Source organism: Sinocyclocheilus rhinocerous, unplaced genomic scaffold (assembly GCF_001515625.1).
Source record: "Sinocyclocheilus rhinocerous isolate Xijiao unplaced genomic scaffold, SAMN03320098_v1.1 scaffold1390, whole genome shotgun sequence".
In the NCBI taxonomy this organism is placed as follows: domain Eukaryota; kingdom Metazoa; phylum Chordata; class Actinopteri; order Cypriniformes; family Cyprinidae; genus Sinocyclocheilus; species Sinocyclocheilus rhinocerous.
In genome coordinates, this window is record NW_015665627.1 from 231,878 (window position 1) to 257,864 (window position 25,987).

At 36.4% G+C, this 25,987-nt stretch overlaps 1 protein-coding gene across 1 annotated transcript in view; it reads left to right on the top strand.

The window, feature by feature from the left end:
- The window catches only part of snx29 (sorting nexin 29), a 122,745-nt gene that overhangs the window by 15,764 nt on the left and 80,994 nt on the right, over positions 1-25,987 (top strand). The window contains exons 12-14 of the mRNA XM_016542480.1: positions 6,514-6,577; positions 7,004-7,132; positions 12,428-12,513. Coding sequence (XP_016397966.1) covers positions 6,514-6,577; positions 7,004-7,132; positions 12,428-12,513 — 279 coding nt within the window. The remainder of the gene's footprint in view (positions 1-6,513; positions 6,578-7,003; positions 7,133-12,427; positions 12,514-25,987) is intronic.

Below are 25,987 nucleotides of genomic sequence, written 5' to 3' on the forward strand. Positions count from 1 at the left end.
TAGATTGTGAAAGAATGATTATCAGTTCCACACACAGAGATATATAAATTCTACATTTATTTAAATGGAAAAAAAAAAACTTCACTGGTATCGGATCGGTATCGGCCAATACTGAACCCTAGGTATCGGCATCGGTATCGGAGGTGAAAAAGGCGGATCGGAGCATCCCTAGTGGAAACATTGACTTAAATGATGGCAATACATGTTTGCTTGTAACCAGGGGTGTACTGATAGTATCATGACATGATATATTGTGGTACAAAATGTAAAATTCATCCTGATAATGCCGAATGTCTGATTTTACAAGTAAATTACTATAAAATATAATATAATATAAATATATTTTAGATAAAATATAAAAAAGAATCATATTTAAACTATAATATAATTATAGTTTAAGAATAATTAAACTTTTTAAATGTATGTAATCAGTGACAGCCTAACATAATTCTGTATTTTCAGCTAAGCAGAATCATTAACATTTCTATTTTGGTGTTACCTTTGCCCTGTGCATTGGGCACCAGGACCAAGTCCAAGCCTGTTCAGGTCCACCCCTGATTGAATACCAATTTTAGCATTTTTATAAACCGTATTTTTTGTAAACTTTATCATATGTCTTTTGTCTTATAAATACTACTACTACTAATAATAGTAATAAACCCTTCCCATTTATTTTGCTTTTTGTTTAAAGTATCATGAGAGTAACCCTTTTGTGAGATCAGTATCAAATGAGATCAGTATGTGTATCGAACCGAATGGCGACATGAGTGTATAGTTACACCCCTACTTGTAACACAAAGCTGCAGGTTCAATCCCAAGTAGGGGTGACCCCATTGTGCCTTTAAGCAGACACTTAATCCCAGGTTACTCCAGAGGGAGTCTTCATGCAGATAATGCACCGTAAATAGCCTTTGATGAAAAGCCTGTGCTAAATGTGTACCAGTGCCAGGTGTCTCAGACTGCTGTCTGTGAAACTGGCTTTCTGGGAAGGAAGTCAAAGCTTCGCCTCATGTACTTGCCTGCTTCCTCTCAGGATTACAAACATACTTGGACCACCTCACTCTGGTGTGCTTCTCCTCCTCCAGATGAGGGGCTCTGGGAGAGGTAGCGAGCTCCTCTGCAAAAATTCTCCCCCAGATCCTTCTCCAGCACACACACAGACACTTCTGTGCTCCTGTGTAGATGACAAGTGCATAGTGCAACACATATTTATAATCCTTTGTGTGGGTGAAAACATCCTTATCAACTGATTGGTTTGGTAAAATGTGTTATTAGGTGTGTAACGATGCCACGGTTCGGTTCATATTAAGGTTTTGGAGCCACGGTTTGGTTTGGTTCGGTTAGGTTCTGTTTGCTGTGGGGGTAGGGTTCATGCCATGGCACCAGCAATGCTAAAGAACACTAGATTTACTTTTAACTTAATAATAATAATAACAACAGTAATTGCTCTCTGTTAGTTCATGTTAATTAAAGCATTAACAAATGAGACTTTAAAAGTTGTTGCTTTGTAAAGTGTTACCAAAAAATCTATTGCAGGGGTCTCCAAACTTGGTCCTGGAGGGCCGGTGTCCTGCAGAGTTTAGCTCCAGCCCACACACCTGAACCAGCTAATTGAGTACTAGGCGTACTAGAAACTTCCAGGCAGGTGTGTTGAGGCAAGTTGGGGCTAAACTTTGCAGGACACCGGCCCTCCAGGACTGAGTTTGGAGACCCCTGATCTATTAAAAATAATTAATGTCTAAATAATGCAAACAAGTCATTGGACATCATTACTAGGTTACATATAAAAATGCATGTGACATGGATAAATAAAATGGGATAGCCGGACAATAAGGAAATGATTTGAATCAAATATGTAATAACTCAATCTGACACTCGAGAGTCGTGAGCTGTTTGAGGTGGCTGTGTGCGCTTTGGCTGAGAGCGCATTAAAGACAGTCTCTCAGAGAATGCATGAGTAGGGGAAAGTTGGGACGGTTGCAACACTTTTTCCATTTCTTTTACTTTCTCAGAGACTATAAAAAAGGAGCGATACTTAACTATTGAAAGGGGTTCTTTATTAATCCATAAAATTACAATTATGTAATGTTATGGCAAGCTTTTACATCAATGTTGTGGTAAGGGTTTGCAACAACGTTTATCTTTGACACATGTTAGCTATGCCTATTAGAAACTAAGAAAACACAGATTAAAATGATATGACTTTACAACGCTTCAAACAAAAACTTAAGTATGACAAAAAAGTCTGATCATTAAAAAAATACTTTTTTACCATGAAAATTATTTTTTATTGAAGGAATAGTCGCATGTGGCTGATTTCTTCCAGGAAGGATTAGGGGCTAATTGAGCATGTGTAGTATGTATTTCACCACTGTAGCTCATTATTGATTGATGAAATAAGCCATGTTGCAACTGTCCCCACTCTCCCTTACTTTATGGGTTAAAATAGCTTGAATGTTTAAATTGGCATGACTTAAAATGATGTGCAAGTGACAAGTCCGTCAACTGTCCGAAACGTGCGCTAGTCTTGTATTGCAGTGTGCAGCTCGCTTGCAGACCAAACTCAACGTGGATGTTACGGATGTGAGGCCATTTGTGTATTTTGAGGGAGTGGCAGAAGACGCGGTACCACTCAATCCCAATCACTCACACAGATTGTGAAATTCTGTCTCACAGAAAGCTTTAAAATGACTAATCTGCAAATTCTGCGGGAATGTGTAGAATTACACACAATGCCCGCAATCCCGCAGTGAAATTCAGGCCCTGATTATATTGCACAAAATCAAGCACAAGTGAACTTGAACTAAGTTACTTAGTCAGAATGTGTAACTCCTTCTGTGGACATGCTTTTTGTAACAACACGCTGAAAACGTCAGCTAAACTCTTAAGAATTCACAACATTTTTTACAACGGTGCTCTCATTTTAACGTTATGTTTATGCCGCGCTTTACTGCAGCGTAACTCAACCAAATGCATCTTATATGAGATAAATAATTACACCCCTGTTTATGTATATAATTCTTGTACTGTACTTTATGTGAAACAGTTTGCAGCTTGCAAACAGTCTTTATTAGAAACATGTACACAACACTCTGAAATACTTGATTCTAATTGGCTAGTTGTGGTATTCAGTGGTAGGGCTGGTTGATGCATCGAATATTAACATATTATCGCAGTATCTTTGCTGACTTTAAATTTAGGGAATGTTGTAAATTTCATGATAATGTTAAAAGTTTAGCTTATAAATACAGTAAGCCAGTTTCACTCCCCTTTTTTGTCTCACAAGTATGACAAATATGGAAGCATTTGAAAGCAGCTGATTGGCAGTGCGTAATATCAGAGTCCCTTTATAGGCAGGGTAAGCGATTTCTGGTAGCCAATGTTGATATTTGAAATCACCAAAACAAACACGCCCCTACCCCAAAAGGGTCTTGCCCCTATTTTGATAGCTCCGCCCCACATATACATACGCAACCCAGGCAACGATTAGTTCTGTGAAACAAAGCAAAACCAATGTTACACCGTGTCTACTGACGTGAGCGGCGCGGCGCAACAAATCCCCGACAGAAAACTGCTGCCGGGTTCTATTTATGACGTGCTGACACAAATTTCAAATGGTATTCAACGGTTGTTTGATCTTGTCCAGTGTGAGGTAGACTTTAGCTGTTGTAGACACGGTGTTACTCACCTATTGAGAAGAAACAAAGCAACCTCGGCGTCCGATCGCAGGCCTCCGCTCCTTGAGTTCTCTCCAGCGCTGGAAAGCTGATCCGATATTTACACGGGTCCTGTTTCTTGCCTTATCGTTCCGCAGACGTTTTACTCTTTTGTTTTTTATCTCTATCTTTCTGTCGCTCTGCTCGGCTAATGTCCGTCCCATGCACTGAAAGCTCTCTCCTCCACATCACGAGTAGACACGCCCCTTATTGCTGATTGACTACAAGTTTGTTTTGCTATTCGGCCCGAATCAGTTTTCTAAAGTGTTTTTGAAAAATCACATACCCTGCCTTTAAGGCAAGTCATTCTGCGGCCATCTTTGCAAGGTGCCTCGGGCAGCTATTTCAGTCATGCAAATACAGCTCTTGTTCTTTGAATGGGGAAACATCACATGCTCCAAAGCTGTTCACCAAACTTACAATTTCATATTTGAGCGGTTCATTCATAAATTCATAAGATCTTACCCTCATGCTCCCGAAATACAAACTGTAAGGCAGAACACAAACAAGCGCAGTTCTATAAAGGGGCGGGGCTAGATAAGGTGTATAGTAACCGGAGCTTCTAACGGCAGCTGCAGTGATGCGATGACTTTACCAATTAGCGATTGGCAGGACTAAAGTCAGGACTATTCTGCCATATTGTGCCTCGCACTTTCTCCCATTCATAAGTAATATGATAACTTTGTATCTTTGTATACCTACAGTCTTTGGCAGTGTTAGTAATAGTACCTATTTGTATGAGCATTCTGTTAAGGGTATCAAAGGCTTCAGTTTACAATGTTTTTTTTGCAGCATTGAGCACTGTAGACAATCAGACATATATGCTGAGTGCATTAATGCAATGATGAAACGAACGTGCTTGTTAGTCAGAATCCCCTCAATGTTCAGCTTGAGCTCATAGAGTGAATTCTGCACGCTCACTAATTGTTTCATTATAACCAACAAAGTATAAACATGATGCAGATGAGAGATTAATTGTGCAGTGTAAACAGCTTTTTTGATTATAACAGGAAATTTCTCAAGAGTGTGTAACTCAGTGAGATTCCACTGAACTGAAGTGATTCACCGCTTCAGTGATTATGAAGCACATGCTCTTTGTTCACTTTTTGAAGAAAACCCATTCACAGTTTGAAGAAAAGTTTTAACCACTCACTACAAACTGCAAAGTTATGGGAGTAACAGCTGTATTTAAATTCATAACTTGAAATTGCAGTGATTGACAAAGTGATAACCATAGCAACGGATGACACAAAAATATGTCATAATGTCTGTAAATGAAGTTTTGAAGTGTAACTGAAAATCACAGACGTCACTTGTTCTGTTAAAGGCAGAGTAAGGGATTTCTGGTAGCCAATGTTGATATTTGAAATCACCAAAACAAACACGCCCCTACCCTATGTTTCTTTATTATTCATTTTATTACTAACTTGAACACTTTTTTTTTTTTAAGCAATGTTTACTTAGTTAAAAACTATTTGAATTATTTTGAATTATTTTGATTATTAATTTACATATTACTTTACTTTAATTATGGGTACATTTGTATGGTCTTGTAAATATTATTTTTTTGGAGTGTGTCTTGGTTTGGGGTTATTATTGAATTGATGCTTTTTTTTTGCCTTTGAGTTTATTTCTCCCTCAAGGGTTGAAGTTACATTTTGTTGAGAGATGTAATTTGTAATTTTCAGGAGTTGCTTTTAGCCTCAGGTTGGTTTCTTTAATTTACTTATTCATTTGGGACAATTTTTTGCATGCCTGCCCCTGTATGTTTTTTTTGTAATCTAATTTCTATCCCTTTTTCAATAACTCATGTCCTGAGTGTATCACTTGGCCAGATTTATTACAGTAACCAGACTGGAAAAAAGACTCCATAAAACAAATGTTGTCCTATTGTTGTAACCATTTTCTGGAATTAGTTTTTGAAAGGGACATTGCGCATAAGTGAAGCTGTTTCAGATTATGTCTATGGCTGCCAAATTGATCTCTGGTGGTCTGAAAAGCTTTTTCTCTTAGAGAGACAGTAATTGTACTATATCACTGTTCAAAAGATACCAATGTTGTTGTTCCTCAAAAAAATAAAAAATAAAGACATCTTTGACTTTCTTTTGCTGAAAGTACTTTAAGCTTGTTAAATGTGAATCAGACCAGCCAGGTTTATATAGATGGCTCTGTTCAAGCCTGCGGTTCCTCTTAGATTCATTAAATGATAATGGACTGATAGAAGCGTTCAGACGTTGTCTTTTGGAGCCGTGTTGTTGGGGTTATCTAGGTTACCCAGTGCCAGGTCATCCAGCTTTCAGAGTGCAACAACAAAGAAACTGATTCTCCCTTTCCTTTTCGCTCACCAGTCTGTATTTAGACTGTACCGAGTGTTGCCGTTTTTTCCATAGTGTTTTGAAGTGCTGTAATAATGCTTCCCAGTCAGAGCTTTACGTTTCACAAGGCTAATGTGTTTTGAGGCTAAATCTGCAGAGGCTTCCCTTACGGCTGTGTTATAAATGCCTTCCCCTTTCATGTCACCTTCATTTTAAAGAAATTAATGTCGGGCTGGTATTTTAAGCCTCACATAGTTCTCTTTATTAGTTCTGTGGTGCTACACAAATGAAAATGTCAGCGGTATAAAACAGTAACCCTTATTGAAAGAATGAAGACAGGTGTGGGACATTAAATCCCACTGAGATATTGAGTCTTATTGTTCAGAAGCCATGCTTTTTTCTGAGTCGGGTGAGGACAAAAGCCATTGTTCATTTTGAGTAGGTTTTGATACCCTTATAACATTGATTTTTTTTCTCCTTAGCTGAACTGCGGCAAGCCATTGTGGCCATGATGAACAGGAAAGATGAACTCACTGAGCAGAACACGTAAGAGTTTACTGATTGCAGTGATCATTATGGACAGATAGTTTTCGTTTATTCATGAAACATGAGCCTTACAAATTTGTATTGTATTTTTTATCAAATAAATGCAGTCTTGGTGAGCATTCTTTTAGAAACATTACCAACCCCAATTATTTGAACTGTTGTGTATATCAGGGTTTTTAACTTTATTTAATAAATAGAAATAGAATAATACTGAGATTTCACTGACCTTTTTGTAAAAAAAACAAAACAAAACTCGAATTTCATTGAGTGTCAAACCTTTTTTGTACCCTATTTGTGAAAAGTACCATGATGTGCAGCTGGGTAATTATCATGTGCACTTCTAGTCATTAAAGACAGCTAAGGAAAAGTGGGTCAGATGTGTGTGTGTGTGTGTGTGTCTTACTGTTGTTATACTCTTTGGCACAGGTCTCTGCGCAGTCTCCTGGATGGAGAGATGGAGCACTCTGCTGGGCTCAGGCAGGAGGTCGACAGCTTGAAGAAGAGACTGGCTGAACTAGAGGAGAGACATGCAGCCAAAGTCCAAGCTCTCATGAGGTAATGTCACTAGAAACTAATCGAACAGTCTCACATAGGCCGACTATCAGTCTAGTCCACATTGCATTTTAAACCAAACACCACCTACTTAGACAGAAAACATCTGGCCTACATGTGAAGCACTGTAGATTTTTTTTTAGTTCAAGGCAAAGAAAACCTAAAAATTGGTAATAGACTCTAGCTACTTCGAACTGTTCAGCAGTCTAACACTGTGTCTACACCGATGCAACAGTTGTCTCGCCGCACTGCAACAGATAAAATCTACATTGGACGCGACAAAGCGACCGTTGCAAATCATTTGAATATTGTGGCAGCACTTCATAAATAGAATGAGGCAACAGTTTACTGTCGGGGATCTGTTGTGTCGTGCCGCGCGGCATCCAGTGTAGACAGCATCACTGATTATAATGGGCTCTATAGTATTTTGTTCCATCCGGTGAAGACACGGTGCAAGTAAATGTTGCACAATAATATAAAATAAATAATTGAAAAATGTGTTTATTTTGTGGCCAGATTGTCCATCTGACCAAATGTACAGTGTAGCCGATCATTTATTTCATGGACGTTTTTTCATTTATCTCATTTACTTGCAGCTTGCAACAAAACAAATTCATACGTTCGTTGCCACAGACTTCAAAGACTTGAGCTTTGAGTTTGTCAAACATCAGTATATGTGACCCTGGACCACAAAACCAGTCTTAAGTGTCAATTTTGAGAAATTAAGATTTGAAAGCTGAATACATAAGCTTTCCATTGATGTATGGTTTGTTAGGATATGACAATATTTGGCGAGATACAACTGAAAATCTGGAATCTGAGGGTGCAAAAAAAAAAATCAAAATATTGAGAAAATCGCCTTTAAAGTTGTCCAAATGAAGTTCTTAGCAATGTATATTACTAATCAAAAATGAAGTTTTGATATATTTACGGTAGGAAATTTACTAAATATCTTCATGGAACATGATCTTTACTTAATATCCTAATGATTTTTAGCATAAAAGAAAAATCTATAATTTTGACCCATACAATGTATTTTTGGCTATTGCTACAAATATACCCCAGCGACTTAAGACAATTTATGAATTTGTCATGATCCTAAAGAGAGATATACCTGTTAGAGACTAGCTACAGGCTAATAGCTGGCTAATGTTTTCATTGCTTAATATGAAATGAGGGTTTAGGATTTAGGATTTTCTGATGTATTTGACTAAGGTGTCTTATGCTCCCTGAGGCTGCACTTATTTGAGCATAAATACAGTAAAAACAACCATATTGTGAAATTTTATTTCAATTTATACTAACTGTTTTCTATTTCAGTACAATTACATTTAAAATATAATTTATTTTAATGACTAAATAAAAAAAACAAAATTTAGCTGAAAAATTGATGAGCCATTACTCAGCCATTACTTCAGTGTCACATGATCCGTCAGAAATCATTTTAATATGATATATATATATATATATATATATTTATACTGAATGCATAAAAAATAGAAATATAATTTTAAACGCATAGAATACATGATTGAATTTTTAGGAATAATGGGCATTATGGTTTTGTGGAACTCTGAGTTCTGCAACCAGGAGGTTGTCTAGCAAATCCTTTGTAGTTCATGCTTTTAATAGTTTTTCTATGAACCAATTTCCCTACTGGATTTACATTTAGGTGGTTCATTGTGGAAGAATGGATTTTAAAAGAAAACTTTTCTCTTCTGGGTGTACATGAGTACATGTATAGGGCACATAGTAGAGTGTTTTTGAATACAAAAAGAAAGACGTATTTCAGGTATTAATATGTCATAAGTGTGTTTAAGTTAAATGATTTAATTAAAACTATTGTTACAGGACTTTAAAGTGAGAAAACATTGACCTGGTGTATATATATATATTTACTGACCACAAACTTTTAAATGGTAGTGCACATTATTTGCAGTCTTTGTGTAGTACTTACACCTTATATACTTTATTTGTCCTTTTTTTATTACATTTTTTAAATGCTTTCTTCATGGTCAAATCAATGTGGTGATAATATTTTGTGTTGTGGTCTTTTAAGTAAGGCTTATAACTCTTTGTTGAAGCATTTTAAAATGCCTATGGTGAAAATCAAGGTCAGAAAAGGTCTGTTGCTGAGACAAACCAAAGAATGACATGCGTATGTTAACACTATTGCAGTTATTCACTATAAGATGATCAGAAACCATTAAGCATTTTGTGTATTAATTCACTTCAAGTATGAGCGTCATCAAATTGATTACCACTATTTAAGTAAAACATGTTTTTCTAACAAGAATCTGTCTCGTTGCTTCCTGTCTCAGAGTCTTGCAAACTCAAATGTTAAGAGTCCAGTCAGTTTTTCTGTCTCAAACCTAATCTGTCCCAGTCAATAGAGACTAAAAATAAGGTGTGGAAACACTCGGTGCGGCTGTGTGCTCAGAGGATATACACACACATTAATGCAACTATTACTTTGAAGAGAATTACATTATGTGTATGTTCAAGGTGGAACTCATTAAGTAGACCACTAAATGACCCATAAGCCCTTCAGAGGCACACCAGCAGTCCCCCTCTTGTGCTAGATGTTAGTCTTCTAATATGAATACACTAGCATGTGTGCATACTGTGACTCACTCTGTGGGAGCAATGGAAAAGATCAATGTGGCACACCTGACTTGCAGAGTCCTCCCTATAGAGAAGCTGTCACTTATTAACTTTAATTAAATCGCCGCGGAATTGTGCGCAGCTTGCCGGTGCGAAAAACGACAGAGTCCCCTCCTTTGAGAGCCTGCCAGACACCTTTGGATCTCCTTCATTCTCTCCCTCTATTGTAGGGTATGCAATGGGCAGTGATAAGCGAGTTACAAAAGGCGTCCTGTAGGAATAGGACAGGATGTTTTTCACAGAAACACAACCTGGATTGATTCTGATTGATTTTCCCAAACCACCAGTAGCAAGCCTTGTAAGCAAGCTCGCATACGCATGCACACACATCTCACTCCCCAGAACAGCCTTATTAAACTTTGTGTAAAGCAGTTCCTGGAATTGAATTCAGTGGGGGGCTTGCTGTGGGAGTCTCTTAGTGGGCTCCTCATGCATACTGCACATACATCCTGAATGTCAGGATAGTGTTGGATGATGTTAGTATATCTTTTTATGCATTATTTTCTTGTAATGTCTAACTGTATTAAATTAGTTTCAGTGGTGCGGGTCTGTTTAATGTTATAGAAGATGCAAGCTGTTTATTTATTTAATTTATTTCCTTTATTTAGCTAGGAAAATCTCATTGAGATATTGAAATCTCTTCTTCCAGAGAGACCTGGTCAAGACAGCAGCACAAAGTTTCACACTAGACAGATCATAAAGCAACATTACAAATACTCATATACAGTCACTAAATAAAGAAACATAAAGAAAAACAATTACAAATCTCCAATAAAAGAGTTTGCAAAAGACATTTAAAATTATTCAAGGGTGGAAGTACATCCAGTTTGAGTACATTTTGCAATTCATTCCAAACCCAAGGAGCATGAAAGGAGAAAGCATGTTATTACAAAAAGTGGTGGAATTATATTTAAATCATGGCTGTGAAGCAATAAAAATGTTTAAAAAAAAGTCTCAAACCTAATCTGTCCCAGTCAATAGAGACTAAAAATAAGGTGTGGAAACACTCGGTGCGGCTGTGTGCTCAGAGGAAGCACCTATGAGCCGTGCTCTTGGGATTAGCTCCATTGATTCAGCCTGGCTCAGTGGGCAGTATTTAAGAAGTAGGATCCATACAGCAAGAGGCCAAAATGCTCTCACACTCACACTCAGGCTCCTGTCAACACAAAGCTCTCCCACGCCGTCACGTCCAAGTTCAACCGGACGAGCAGAAACAGACGAAGGGATGGTTGTGGCAGCGTCTGACGGTCAGAATAATACTTTACTCAATGCAGCGGAGCTGCCAGGGTTTTTGTCTTCCTGAAGTGCTGCTGCATTATTGGAAGAGACATCTTGCTTTTGTGAGCATTTCATCAGCTCTAATGTAGTGGTTCCTCAGGGGGATAATGTGGGGAGTGAATGAACAAATTAATTTAGCTCAGTAGGAGGACAGCGGCCGAGAGCAGGAGGCAGGCTTGTCAGTATGACGCTGTGTCAAAGAGAGGATTATGGGGGAGAATACCACACTCGGTATCATGCTGGTGACATCTGCATCATGCCTGGATGGTGCATCCCTCCACTTGCTCTTCATCAGCCTGTTTAGACAAACTGACACAGGGTTGGCCTTGTTTACAAGTCAATTCAATTATGTATCTGAAGGGGCCGCCAGCCGGCTGTTTTGTATTTTCCGTTTGGTTTAGTCTTGGAGAATGTTCTCTTCTGATTGGCATTGAATTGTATTTGACCTCTGTTTTGGCTCAGTAATCGTCACATTTTGTAACACTTAAGATAATAGCAGCTGCTGCATAATGCCAGTTCTGTGTTTGACATTTTATTTACCTGTAGCCTTAGGGAAATGGGTTCTGGGAAGGGCATCTAGACTGCTGTCATGCATAGTCATGTCTAGGCCGTACATTTGCAGTGCTGAAGGAGCATCTGTGGATTCCTGCGGAATATAATTTTGCATTCAGCATGGTTGATTTAAGTTGGTGAGGCACCACATACCTCTAGAACAGGGATTCCCAAACTACTACTTTAGCAAGGGTTTTATTTTAATAGTTTTTATTTTACAAAGATTTTTTATTTATTTTATTTTTTTTATTTTTATGATTTAATAAAAAGAAAAATATTTTCAATAGAACAAGATCATAAGAAACAATTTTATTCAGAAATTAATGATGTATTTATTGTAATTTAATCAGAAGGGCATTTGGCAATTTATTTCAGATTAATGTGACTTTTTATTATTAAAGTACAATAAATAACTATTAAATTAAATAATGACTCAGTTTTCTTGATGCAGAAGATATTTCAAAAAAAATTAATAGCAAATAATCATGTTAAGTGCAGTTAATCACACCTAACATTCAAAATGTGCAGTCATAAATATATTTAAACATTGAGTCCTCCAATTGGTGTAGAATCAATATAAAGTATTTTTTAAATCATGTTTGTTTAAAATTTCAATCTATTTTAATTAATTGCATGTTTAGCTTTGCCTTTATTTATTAACTCCACATGTTCTCTGAGAGCCTGCTCATTTTTAAATTTTATGTTAAATTAACATGTTTTTGAATATAAAATAGCTTCTTGTTGAACTCAGCAGCTTTCATGCACATTTGATCTCTGTTATCATTTTTATTTGTATTATTTTAGAGAAAACGAGGTTTTGAAGGTCCAGCTGAAGAAATATGTTGGAGCTGTCCAAATGCTGAAAAGGGAAGGCAGCGAAGGCAATGATGGTAAGGCAGTGTTCTCATACGATAGCATGTTTGACGAAATGTGGCCACCTCATAACGTACAGCCATTTTCATTTACTTTGGTGGTTAGTAGCTTTAAAACTTTTTGAAACTTGTAACCACATAAAACCACCTTATCAAAGTCAGACACATTAACGTGAAAGATTTTGTGAAGAAAAAGCCTGTTAATTATATTTTGTGTAAAAAAAAAAAAAAACAGTTATCTGTGCAGTGATGCGTTGGATGTGCAGACATTCCAAGCCCCTGGAGGGCTTAGAAGGGTCCCAAAATTTTCTAATTAAATAAAAAATACTGAAATATTGGATTGCAGTTGTTCCTTCGCTTCTGCAGACTATTAGCATGTGTGTGATGAATGACATGACATCCCTCAGTGGGTCATATGTTTGAACAGCCTGTGTCTAAAATTTCACAGTTTTTTCTGCGATTTGGTGGGAATTTCAATTATCATTTCATCAACAGCTTGCATCAGATGAACATTGTAAGATTTTTCCATGCATTAAGTTCAGTGTGGTAGCACGCTCTTATATGCAAAGTAAAAGTGTGCCTTACAGGAGCTGATATGCAAAGCGTTTATCAAAATTCCTCTGTGGGTTGTTTGCATCTCAGCCCTCCTATAAATCCAGCTAACTGGGTGATGCACACCCAGCACCAACTGGTTGCGAACCTTTATGATTGCGCTTTATATCTCTTTAATGGATTTGACAAACGCTCATCTTCACAGATCAGCAGTCGCAGATCTCACAGCTCGTCATTGCGTTGCGGTATTACAGTATCAGTCAGATCTGTGTGTGGAAGTGAGGTCCCACAGGAGAGTAAGCCTCAGAGAAACCCCAAACGGATGCCTAATAAAGAGTTTTATACGGCTGGATCATGCTGTGTGTGCCGGGTCTATTATGGCTCCTTGTTGGACACACCAACAGCACTATTGATGCAAATTTCCCCATTTGCTTTCTCTCTGGCTTACGCTCTCTCGCCATGGTTGCAAGAAATAATACTAGAATAATAGAGGTGGCCAAATGCCAGTCTAATGCTCTATTCGAAAACCTAGTGAGCTGCCTATGGAGGCTGCATTTTAAAGCATTGATGATGTGCTCCCAACTTGATGTTATTCATAGTTGTTCCTTGCCTTTAATCAAATGTTATGCAGTTTTAGCCACCTTTTATGATAGCATTGCATGTATCCTTCACAGAAAATGCATTCCCAGAATGCATTGTGACCAGCTCAAGTGAAAAGATGTAATGTACATTTTTTTACGAGTATCGATTAAAGTAGTTCAGTGTAAATGAATTATTTTTCAAATATTTGTGAAAATTAAATTTAATTAAACTATTAATTAATTTATAAATTAATTTAATTATTAAAAAATTGATCTAATACAATTATTATTTTTTTTTTTTAGTTTTTCTTTTTCTGTGATATAATCACAGAAGACTTCAGCAATTCCAAGTTGACATCTCGCAATTCTACATTTTTTTCTCAGAATCTGAGTTTACATCTCTCAATTCAGTTTTTTTTATTTCCACCACAAAATAAAAAGTAAAAAAGGTAATTGTGACTTTTTATATCACAACTTTTTTCCCTCGCAGTCGCAAGTTTATATATATTGCACTTCTACTTTTATCTCTAAATCGTGTGTTGATATCTTGCAATCACGCAATTCTGCATTTATATCTCGCAATTCTGACTTTATATTTGGAGTTCTGAATTGTGAGGAAAAAAGTCTGAATTGTAAAAAGTATAATTGATAAAAAGTTGCAGTTACCTTTTTCCTTTATTTATCCTGTGGCGGAAAAAAGCTTCCATACTTGGTTATTCTAATATGACAATTTTTTTTAATACAGCATACATTTTTAAGTAATTAATGACTGAATTTTCATTTTCAGGTGTTTTGTTTTGATTTGTTGTAATGCTTATTACTGAGCTATCATAACTTTGCATAGTACTAGCGTCAAACTGTTTAAGTCTACACTATTTATATGGCGCACTGCCTATGTAGAGCACTCACATATGAGGTTCTGTGACTGTTAGGATGCTATCTATTTAGGCTGTAGACAGTGAGGCAGCTCACTAGATTGTAGAACAGGGCTTAAATGATTCCTCCCTCCATGTCTTCTGGGCTAATGATGTGTCCGTACTGTACTCTGACTTTGATGTTGAACCGCAACTGAAAAGGATGGTAGGGACACATCAAATTGATATACAAGTGCACAATTCGAGACTTTTTCATGTCCTGTCAGACTGTGCACACATGATATGAGCTCTTTTTAAAAAAATTTTGCTTTAATGATAGTATGCTCCCGATGTGATCTTAGGTGAACTCACGCTTCTGAGATCATGTTTAAAAATAATTCCTTGTGACTCCCTAAAGTTGAACTGCTATCACATTATTGCAAGTGTTGGTTTAGAGCATGCAATTAGATAAACGCCTTGCTCCACCAAAATGTGAAATTAAAGAATATTTTTCATTCCCATATCAAATATCCTTTTATTAGGCATTGGAAGTGAACAGGAAATCATGAAAATGAGAGAGGTTAAGTGTCTCATCACTTGCAGAGGGTGCAAAGAGAGCAGAAACAGCTGGGGTTTTCGTTTTTTTGTTTCTATTCTTTTCTCCAGAAATGTGAGTCAAAGGGAGAGTCATCAGTTCTGGGATAACCCGAGCTGAGAGAACCCTACACTTGTCTCAGATGATGGATGGTAGTTCTGTGGCTCGTTATAATAAATAAATCTTTATCTGTGTAGGGTGAAATAAGAATTTACAGGAATGGGTCACAGTGGTTGACTAGTTGTCCAACAACCAACTAGTCGATTATTGTGGTCAGCAATTTTATCTAGATTCCTTTCCCTTTTTAAAAAAAATAAAAATTTTTAGCAGTGGTGCTCTAATTATTATTCTAACACTGTGCTGTTTTTTTTTAGCTGACAGTTTGCACCATTTCAGAAAAGTAAAAAAAAAAAAAAAAAAAAACTTTTTCATACTTTTCCATTCTGTTAGTCTAGCTTTTTTTGCACACAAGAACGCATCTCTTATTAAGGACTTTTGCTCCTGGTAAGAGTGGTTTGGCATTTAGTAGCAACTTAAAAAAAAATTTTTTTTTAAGAAACTAATACTTTTATTCAGCAAAGACAATGATCAAAAGTTAAAGTAATGACATGTACGTTGTTCTTTTTAAATTTCTGCTCATCAAAGAAAAGAAATATTAAGCAGCACAGCCATTTTCAACATTGGTAATAAAAATAAATGTTAATGTTACCTGAGCACCAAATCGGCATATTAGTATGATTTCTGAAGGATCATGTGACACTGAAAACTGGAGTAATGGCTGCTGAAAATTCAGCTTTGCCTTCACAGGAATAAATTACATTTCAAAATATATTTAAATTGTAATAACATTTTTCACAGTATTACTGTTTTTACTGTATTTTTAATCCAATAAATGCAGCCTTTTTGAGCATTAGAGATGTCTTTCAAAAACATTCTAAAATTTTACCAACCTCAAACATTTGAATGGTAATGTATATATGCCTGTTGATAATGCTGCAAATCATTTTCCCCAAGGGGACAAATAAAATTACCTTACCTTACCTTACCATATGAGTTGGGGGCATGATTAATTGTGTAATTTTTTTCAGTATTTAGATCTGTAATTAAGCACACTAAATTAATATTACCTTAATATTACTTTAATTTACATAAATGTTTTTTAAATGCACTTTGAAAGTTATTTCTTGTTGTTAAATTATACTGTGCTGAAAATCCTTTACCTAATTTGGTGTTCCCTGTCAAAAACCGGCCTTTTAAAAATACCAAACCTGTGCTAATTGAAAGAAAACAAGTTGATAAAAAGATTGCTTGTAAATTCAATCTTTTGTAGCCTGATAATTTTTGACATTTTAGCTGGATCATTTTTTATCTTTTTTTTTCCCCCTGTGTATACTACACAGTAAGTAGTTAGTTCTTCATCAAATGAGAGCCTCTCAAACTACTCATATGCCGCCCAGGTCTATCACAGTGTGAGATTTTGGCACTCAAATTGCAATGGATTCATTGCTTCATCAGCCCTGCTTTACTTGTAATGCATTCATTACAGAGCCTCTGACAGGCTAAATGAATCTTAGTTTAGGAAATGGATCAGGGTGCTATTTAAAAATGAATAAACGTGCCGGGCCTTCGCCTGTCTCCAATGACAGCCACAGTTAATGAGTCAGTGATGGCCATTCTTCACTAGTGCAGCCAGAAAAGCGTTAATAATTTCATGTTTCAAATTCATTACATGGCGGATTGTATTTACTCTTCCCTGTTGGGCTCTGGAAGTGAAGCCGTTTTGTTGTTCGCGCCTCTGCTTTGGTAGAATAGGTGTAGATGAGTGTGCAGCCGTGTGTGGGTAATGTGGGTTATTGTGTTTACTTTGACTAATGCGGATCCCCATTGTGTGTGAGAGAGCTTGGTCTTTATTAATCAGAGGGGTGCGTTCACAGCAGAGCGGAGATGAGCAGCCGCGTAGGTGGGGCCAGGTGGTCTTCGGCAAGGCGGGATGACGTACCTGATCACCTGTTAATGAACGGTGTTAATGAACATTTTAATCATCGCCCGCAGGTTAAACAGGGACCTCATAACTCTCGGCTCAAGTCGTGTCCGTTATTGCACAGCCGTCGTGCCTGAAGATAGAGAGGCCAGGCAGGTGTACACCAGATACCTCGGTGGGAGCACCTGGACAGCGATGGCTTCTATTGCCTGTGGTTATTTTTCATTTACTGTCAAGCCATCCTCTGACATCTCCACAGATGCTCCCCTCCGGCGACAGAGCGGGCGCTCTGGTTCTTGGCTATGGTGGACCTCGAGATTTCCACTGACAGTCAGAGTGTGATGCCGGCACTAATTTGAGATTCGGGTCCTGTCGTGCTACGAGAGAGAGAGAGAGAGAGAGAGAGAGAGAGAGAAACAGGTGACTAAAAAGGGCAGAGGGTGGACTACATTTGCCCATCATTACTCAAGCCTTTATCTCAGTGAGGTTCAATCTCAAATAAAAAGCACAAGGCGAGACAGGTAAATAAAGACATCAGAATGAAAACTCTTCTGTCTGAGCTGTTACAGGAGTAGTGTAACAGGATTTTTTCAACACTAAAATATTCTTCTGCATGATGCCAGCTCTGATAACTCTGAATTGATACAAACATCTATTAATAGGATATAAAACTTTGAACGAGTATTTATCACAAAATCTTCACTGGTAAAAATGATGTGTTGGATTTACTTAAAATATGCATGCAGTATTTTTGCATCACACTTTTTAAAATGGTCATGAAATGCATTTTTACAATTATTTTATAATGTTTCCTGAGGCGCACTTATAATTAGTGCTGTCAATCGATTAAAAAAATTAACTAATTAATCACACATTTTTTTTCTGATTAATCGCGATTAATTCCATCTAACATTAAATTTTATAAATATACTTTTGTATTGCAATAATTTCACATTCTGAAATTTTGCCAAATCACTGAAATCACTTCTCTATTTCATGACCCAAGTAAATTCAGCTTGAAGCATTTTTCTGTAAAATTAACGAGAAAACCTTTGTTATAAGTACGCAAAAATATATGAGTTCACTCAAAATTCTTTACTACCAAGTAAATTCAAGTTGTGTCAACTTAACATTGTGTCAACTCTCAACATTTAGGGTCTTTCACATAAAAATTTTTGAACCGGCATAAAATTTGAATTTATTTTAGATCCAGAGCAGGTGTGTCCAAACCTGCTTCTGGAGGGCCAACATCCGGCAGAGTTTAGCTCCAACCAACTCTAACAACTACAAGCTTCACAAATTTCTAATGAGTATGAAAACCTTGATTAGCTGATTCAGCTGCTTAATTAGAATTGGAGCTAAACGCTGTAGGTTTGGACATTCCTGATCTACAGCTATTGAATAAAATTGGACTATAGTGTTTACCTTCATGTAGTTTAGTCTTCAAAAATATGGTAACCACAAAAACTTCAGCATAATAGAAACTCTTTTAAATGTCAAACATAACAGCATTTAACTCTAGCAGGTCTTTACTCTCACTATAAATATATAAAATAACACTTAATTTCAAGCTTCATTCTCCTTATCCAGTCCTATGCAAAGCATGCTGGGAACCATAAACCCACTGTGAAATTTGAAGTTACTACAACTTATTTTTTTTTACGAAAGTCATTAAACAGAATTTTGAGTTTACACTACACACTGTATTAAGTTAATATAATGATCAACATTATATCAAAATAATGTTGGCAAGTTAAAAGGTTTAATACAATGAATAAATTAGAATTATATCTTGCAACCATGCATTGATTTAAGTTATTCCAACCCAAACTTTTGAAAGACTTTTGAAAGTGTATATTTCCAGGTATGCCTGTACTATATGGGTTATCGGTTGATAATGTACTAATACATCAGTATTGGCCGATATTGGATATTTAATGTACATTTCATTTCCTCTATTTTTTCATGTAGATTACCTTTGCCACCATCTAATGCTTACTTAAAGTTAATCTTTAAAAACATTTATAATTTAATGAGTTATTAAATTAATAATTTTAACATGCAATCCTAAAATGAATATCCATTTTTCATACTATACATTATAATGTAGTGATACCTACCTTAATTAAGTGGTAACATTTTAAATAAATTGATTTTAGTGTTTAGTGTTTTATTTTATATAATAATAATAAACTATTATTTTACATAATAGTAAAGAATTTAAAATTGGTCATTTATTGGTTATTCACCATAACAAGAAATCAGCTTATATGGGTATCTGCCTCAGTTTTAATATCAGTGCATGTATTTCAAGACATAAATATCTAGATACCGTATTTATCCAGATATTTCAAGATGTAATCATTATAATTGCAATTGTGCAAGAAAATAAAAGCAATTTACTTCACACACAAAGTAAATTGTTGCCAGGTGAAATGTACAAAATATTTGTAACATCGTTTTAAATATGTTTCTTCTTTGCATGAGTCTTGCACACGGCATGTTCTAATCCCATCTCTCTACACCGTCTAGTACAAACAAGATCTTAAAGTTGTTGTGTTTTTGACTTGGCTGTTTTCTCCCTGTAGCGTCACTGACTTTATGTTCGTCTTGCACAATGACAGCTATACAGTGAGGGTGAAGTAGAGGGCAACAGATTGTAGGCAGCACAAGGAACCAATGCAACAGTTGCGTTCTGGTGAGTAGCAGCTGCTTATCTGACATTATTCAGATGAAGCCGGACTTCAGAGGCCTATACCTTGCTGAGGCCCTCCAGGAATGCTCTGCGCTCGAACAGACCTGCGCTCATCAGAGAAGCAGCTTGGCGCTTCTGCTCTTATCAAAGCGGGGCCGGCTGTTCTGCCTGTCCTCAGGCCCTGCTTCAAAAAGGTGTGAGGAGATGAAGAGTAAATGCAGGCGCTTCCTTTACCTGGCCCATGCTAATGTGCCTCTCAGCGTGGTGACTTAAGCTCTTCAACATGCATGATGGTTATCGTGATTAATTGAAACGTTTCTTATTAACCTAGTAGCCAGACTGAGGAGGTGATAGCTGCCGGCAAGTTTTGCACTTGATAAGCTTTTGGGAGCCAGAACTTTTATGTTTGTTGTCTTTTTACGTGTAACTAATTGTAAACTAATAAGCATGAGAGTTCTTTTGAATTATAGCTGCGTCAAACTACAGACAAAATTTAAAAAATGGTTTGTGGGTCGCCATAACATGAATTTGAAATGAATTGTGTGAATTGCTGTCTATTTTACTTGCATTTTTCGAGTGAAACGGGATATATGACAAAAAGAAAATGTAAGGTGATTTTATCCATCAGGAATAACTGAAACAGTAGTATTTTTAAAAGAAGAAATTATTACATGCTGAATAAAGATTTTGAGGACTTTCTTTGGAATGGCACTGATGATTGGTGCCCAATAACACCAGAAATATGCAGTATTAGGAAAGTACATGGGGTCAGTTTTAATTTTATGAAAGTCTTCCTGGGTCACCATAGCCTGAATTTGATTGTTTCATGAAGTTTCATCAGTTCCACTATTTGCTCATCATTAATTGGTAACACTTTACAAAAAGGATCAATTTGTTAACATTCCTGATTGAATTAGGTATCATAGACTAAAAACTTTTTACAGCATTTAAAAAAAATACGACAAGCCAAAAATGGCTAAATATTTAGTGGTCTTTTAATGGCCTTAACCATTTTAATCGCAAATCACTGGTTAGAAAATTAGTAAGAATTACCCAGCTACTGTAAATAAAGTAACTTAGCACAGAATAGCCTTCCCCTTTGTTTTATTTAAAGGTTTAAGCCATGTGGGGTAAACTTGCAGACAGCTTTTTACAGGATGAAGGGTCAGTGTTCCACTCAATGTTAATGGCTTCAAACGGATCATGAGTACTTGAAAAATGTCTCCCGGTTTGTTTGGGATTAATGTGAGACCAAATATTCACTAAAGGGTTCATATAGACTCTGACCGAGCCAAAACATGAGCCTGGTGGACTTGTTCTTACTGTGAGCCACTTCTTGATTGTTTTTGCAATTTGAGCAGGAGCATTGTCTTGTTGAAAAATAACACCTGATCATTCCTCTTTAGAAAACAACTTTTCAGTTGTGGGAAGCAAGCCATTCTGCTATATTCTTCTGTTCTCCAGAGCATTAACTGACTTTTCACAGTGAAGTAGCTCACCAACACCAGCCGCTAAAAAGGCTCCCCACACAATGACACTTTTTCATCCAAGCTTCACTGTGGTAGTGATGCATTTGTTATTATATTTCTCATCAGATCTTCAGAGACACCGCTTTGGAACATTAATATGCAACTCGTGTTTTATCGTGATTCATCACTCCACAAAATCAAACCTCCCATATTCTGCCAAACACTTAATTCTGTCTTTGATGTTTTTCTGAGATACTAACAGGTTTTTAAGTAGTGAATCTGCTTAAATTTAGCTAATTTTCTGACCAATAATTTGTGGTTAAGACAATTAAAAGCTTAGTTTTAGCCATTTTGGTCTTGGTCTATTTTTATTTATTTATATATTTTTGCCCAAGAGTGTAGGTTTGTGTTTATAAATATATACTATTATTCTTTTTTTTAAATTAATTTTTTTATTATGTTTGTTCATAATGCTTTTAATTTATACAACTTGAAATGTTAAAAATGCATCATTGTATTCCATTAAGATTAACCTAGATGCATAAAAACTACAAAAAAAAGTTAGTTCATGATAGTTAATGATACCTATTGCATTAGCTAATGATAAGTTTATTGTACACTTCATTGTAAATTGTTATCAATTAATTTAAACAGCAGTTATTCAGTGCAGTTTTAGTGTAATATTTTATATGTTTTGCTGGCTGCTATACTTATCAATTTTGCAGGTTAATAATATTTAAAAGTAACATTCTTTTAAAGGATATAGTTTCAGAAGTAATACTCATTAATTCCAGAATGTTGATGTAGTGTCTTGCTGGGATAAGACAAATCTGAATTTATTGATTTGTGATGAGTGATTAGGCTAAAATTATGTAACATTTTTGTGTTGAATAATGAGAAAAAAATTTCTACGGTTTAATTATGACAGAACTTTAATAAGGCTTAGGTTAACCTTTCAAGACTAATTGGTTCTGTGCGCTGCTTAGTTTTTGTAATATAATAGTTTGCAGTGTTTCAGTAAAAACTCATGTTTAAGAATGATTGAATGATTTTTCTCATTCCGGTCCTACAGGCTGGAAAATGTGCAGCAGCAAGCTGAGAAAGATCAGTGAGCCCTTCTCCAAGATACTGAAACAAAGAGTTTCTTTGCTTGTCTCAGAGCAACCTGATGTTCACTTGAAAAGCTTCCCTTGCCTAAGGGTTACATAAGCTTCCATTTTCAAAGATTTCCAGTTGCCCTTGTCTGTAACGTGAAGCAGTACCCTTGCCCTCATATTTTAGGCTGCATAATGGGGTCTGTGCATTAATTATGCAAACAGACATTTTGACATGGTTTTTTCATGCACATTTTGATGCAGCTGACTCCATGATTTAGTGCTCCCTTACTGCTGACACACTGAAATCTTTTATGCAGAGTACAATGCGAGAAGGTTTTCCTCCCTTCTTTCTTGCAGCAAACAGTTTGAGCTGATTTACGTTGTTCCTTGCATCTCTGAGTTCATCAATGTGACATCTGATATAAATTTAGCCAAAACCAGGAACTATTGGACCATCTGTTTGCTCCAGCTGAGCTCGCCTCATAAACGTCTCAAACAACAGCTGCCATCGCTATTACAGAGAAAAGAAATTGTTCCAGCATCATTAGACCTACAGGCTTTTCAGATGTGACTATTATTTCTGATTCATACTCTTCTCCTTGTGCTAATTTTTGGGCTACAATGGGTTTTCAAGGGAAAATATTCATGTGCTGCCAAATCAGATGAACATTTATTGAAATGCTTTAGGTCAGTTTGGTTCGGACTCATCATGTTGTGCCGAGACATGACATGACTAATCACACCCAGCTCATGTTAGACAGGTTTAGCAGAAATACGTGCCATATGACTGTGAGGAATCTAAAGTTTGCATCACAATACTCAATCTTATTAACACTTTGCCACTGGTGACTTAATATCTAATGGCAGTTTAATCTGAACAGTACCGGTAATTAGATGCTTGGCTGATTAAATCGGATATGCATGTTGAAGCTTATTTGTGTATTTGCATGGATGCCAGGGGAGAAGGTTGCCTCAGTTTCCTGCAAGAGAATGTCTATCCTCAGCCTTGAAGAGCTTCTTAGTAAAGTCTGATGTTCTCCATCAATACGGCAGTTCATTGCGCAGGTTCTTCCTTTTAGTTGAGTGTCTGTGAACACTTTGAACAATTTGAGACAATTTTATTGGACTTTAATTCCTTTCAGAGAATGTTTGTTTTGTGTCTTTTATTTTGGTCTGTTTTTTTAGTGTTTTTATCTTGATTGTTTTATCTGGGTTTTTGAATTTTCAATTTGGTTGTATGACTTTTAACCTGGCACCAAATGCTTCATGGGAAGGGCATTATTTTTTATAGAAACTTATTTATTCATTATTTACTGTATATAAATATTTATTTATCGAAGCATTGTAGACCTTTTTTTTTTTTTAAATGCAGCATACTGTTTGGAGTAAATAATGACAACATGTTCATTTTCGGGTGAACTATCCCTTGAATTGTTTTGTGTTGCAGACATTAATCTGCATCAAAAATGTGCATGAATCATATGGAGTCACAGGCCTCGTAATTTCTACAGCCGTTCGTTTCCTCTAGATGATTTTTTTGGGATTTGACTGTTCAGTGCTGAGAGCCTCTGGATATTTAGATTTATCACATAAAGATGCTCTGAGAAATGAGCAGCTATGCGTTTACAGCTCATCCTAGTGTGGATGGACTGTAATCTGCCCACAGGGAGAACGTGATTCTCAGGGAAATTGCACAGAATAACATCTTCCTCAGGAGTTGTTTTGTGGTAACCTTGCAGTCCTTTAAACATAACGATTTAAAGATGGAAAATCACTCTGCCATCTGCTGTCAGGAAATGTTTTTAATGGATAGTGGAAGATGTTCTCTGACTCATTTCGGCATTATTTTTCAACAATAGGAAAATAATTTGCTGACAAGACAAGGGAATGTTTTGTTTTTATTAGTTTCATCAATATTCTAAGTAAGGCCGGGGAAAATAATGGCTACATGACACCTTTGATTGAACATGATTGTGGAATTTAAATTGCGTTGAGTTGCTTGGAAATTAGAAGTGAGCTGGATGCTTGTGCGGCGGGTATTTGAGACCAGATTTGGTTAGTGAAGGTGTCATTTTTAATATGCTGGTGTCTCAGTTCAGGTTGCACAAGATGAAAAAGCCCACAGCATCGTATTTAATGCCTGTTGGAATGGAGAAATACTTCTTGTAAGTTCTGTCCTTGATTGTGGTCACTGTGATTTACACTCTGACTGTCATTTGCTCCAGGGGGAGACACCAGCCGTTCAGTAATTACAGCCCGTCCTTTAATGGGTTTCTTGATCACTATGTTTAACCCTACTAGATGTTTATGAGATTGCTCACTAAACGGGGGAGAGTGGGGTATTTAAAAAAAAAAAGTACTATAGTCAAGGGAAATGTGGGAGAGAAATAAAACCTGTCTGATGAAAGCATCAGAAGCATCTATAACGTAAGATAATGGAAATGCAACTTTAAAAAAGTGGTCCAGTGACACGACTTGCCCTGTGTTAAGTCTAAATGAAGCCATTAGGGATTATGAATTATATTTCAAAATAAAATATAATAAAATAATGTGTTATTTATGCAATGACCTTTTTAATAATGCACAAATTATCCCATTATAGAGTCTTATTTTGCTGCATATTTGCATTTTTTAAAAATATCCATAAACTAGCAAAGAAATATTTAATGTTTTTTAATATAGCGAAACAATTGTGGTTTTCATCAACACTGTGGTTTTTCTTTCTTTCTTTAAAAAAAAAAAAAAAAGAAACAATGTTAAATTCTTGAAAGTAAAAAAAAAAGTAAAAAAAAATTGGACTGATCAAACTAGCACATTATTATTCCAAATACAGCACCATCCGTCAGTGCTGCAGGGAAATATGAAATGTTGCTGCTTCCTCCTTGCAGTTCCCAAAATTTGAAAGGCTGAAGAAGCTTCTGTAACATTTTTTTGGGGCAGGAAAAAAAATCCTTGATCGTTTTCTTGGAACAATGGGTTTGTCTTTGTCAGAGCTCCCACAGATTCTTTGAAGAAATGTTGCCCCCTCTTCAAAATGTAATAGTACTTCCTGCATTTGGAGGCAATGTTCACTATCAATAACATTCAGGGTCAGTAAGATTTTTTTAACACATTTATTCAGCATTAAAGTGCCCCCTATTGTGCCTTTTCGAATATTACCTTTCATGTAGTGTATCATGTAGCTGTATGTGAACATAAACTATCTGCAAAGTTGTGAAGCCGACAGTGCACGATAAATAAAGTTATTGTCTGTCAAAAAAAAAGAGTCGGCTCGCAATCGCTTAAAAGAGTCGTCAGGAATTCAAATTTTATTCTGTTACGGCTCTACGTCACGAAGTAACACATTTGCATAATGTCTGCCCACGTTCTACGTCGCCAACTTGCCCGCCCACAAACAGTAATATTTCCGTGTGGTTAACATCATGTCGAGAAGACGCTGTATCCTACGCTGTGAGAGTAACTTTGTTTTATCACATCTTGTAATTACCACAAACTTGTTAACACTTGACATTTACCACTGAGATATACATCCTGCTCCAGTCGTGCTTGCGAATCAGTCTCTTGTCGATCAGCCAGTTCAACCGTTTCATCATCAGACTCCGGCTCGAATTGGTAAGGTACAATCGATACCATCTTTTCTATGACAAGTCTCCAGGGCTGTCATTCTG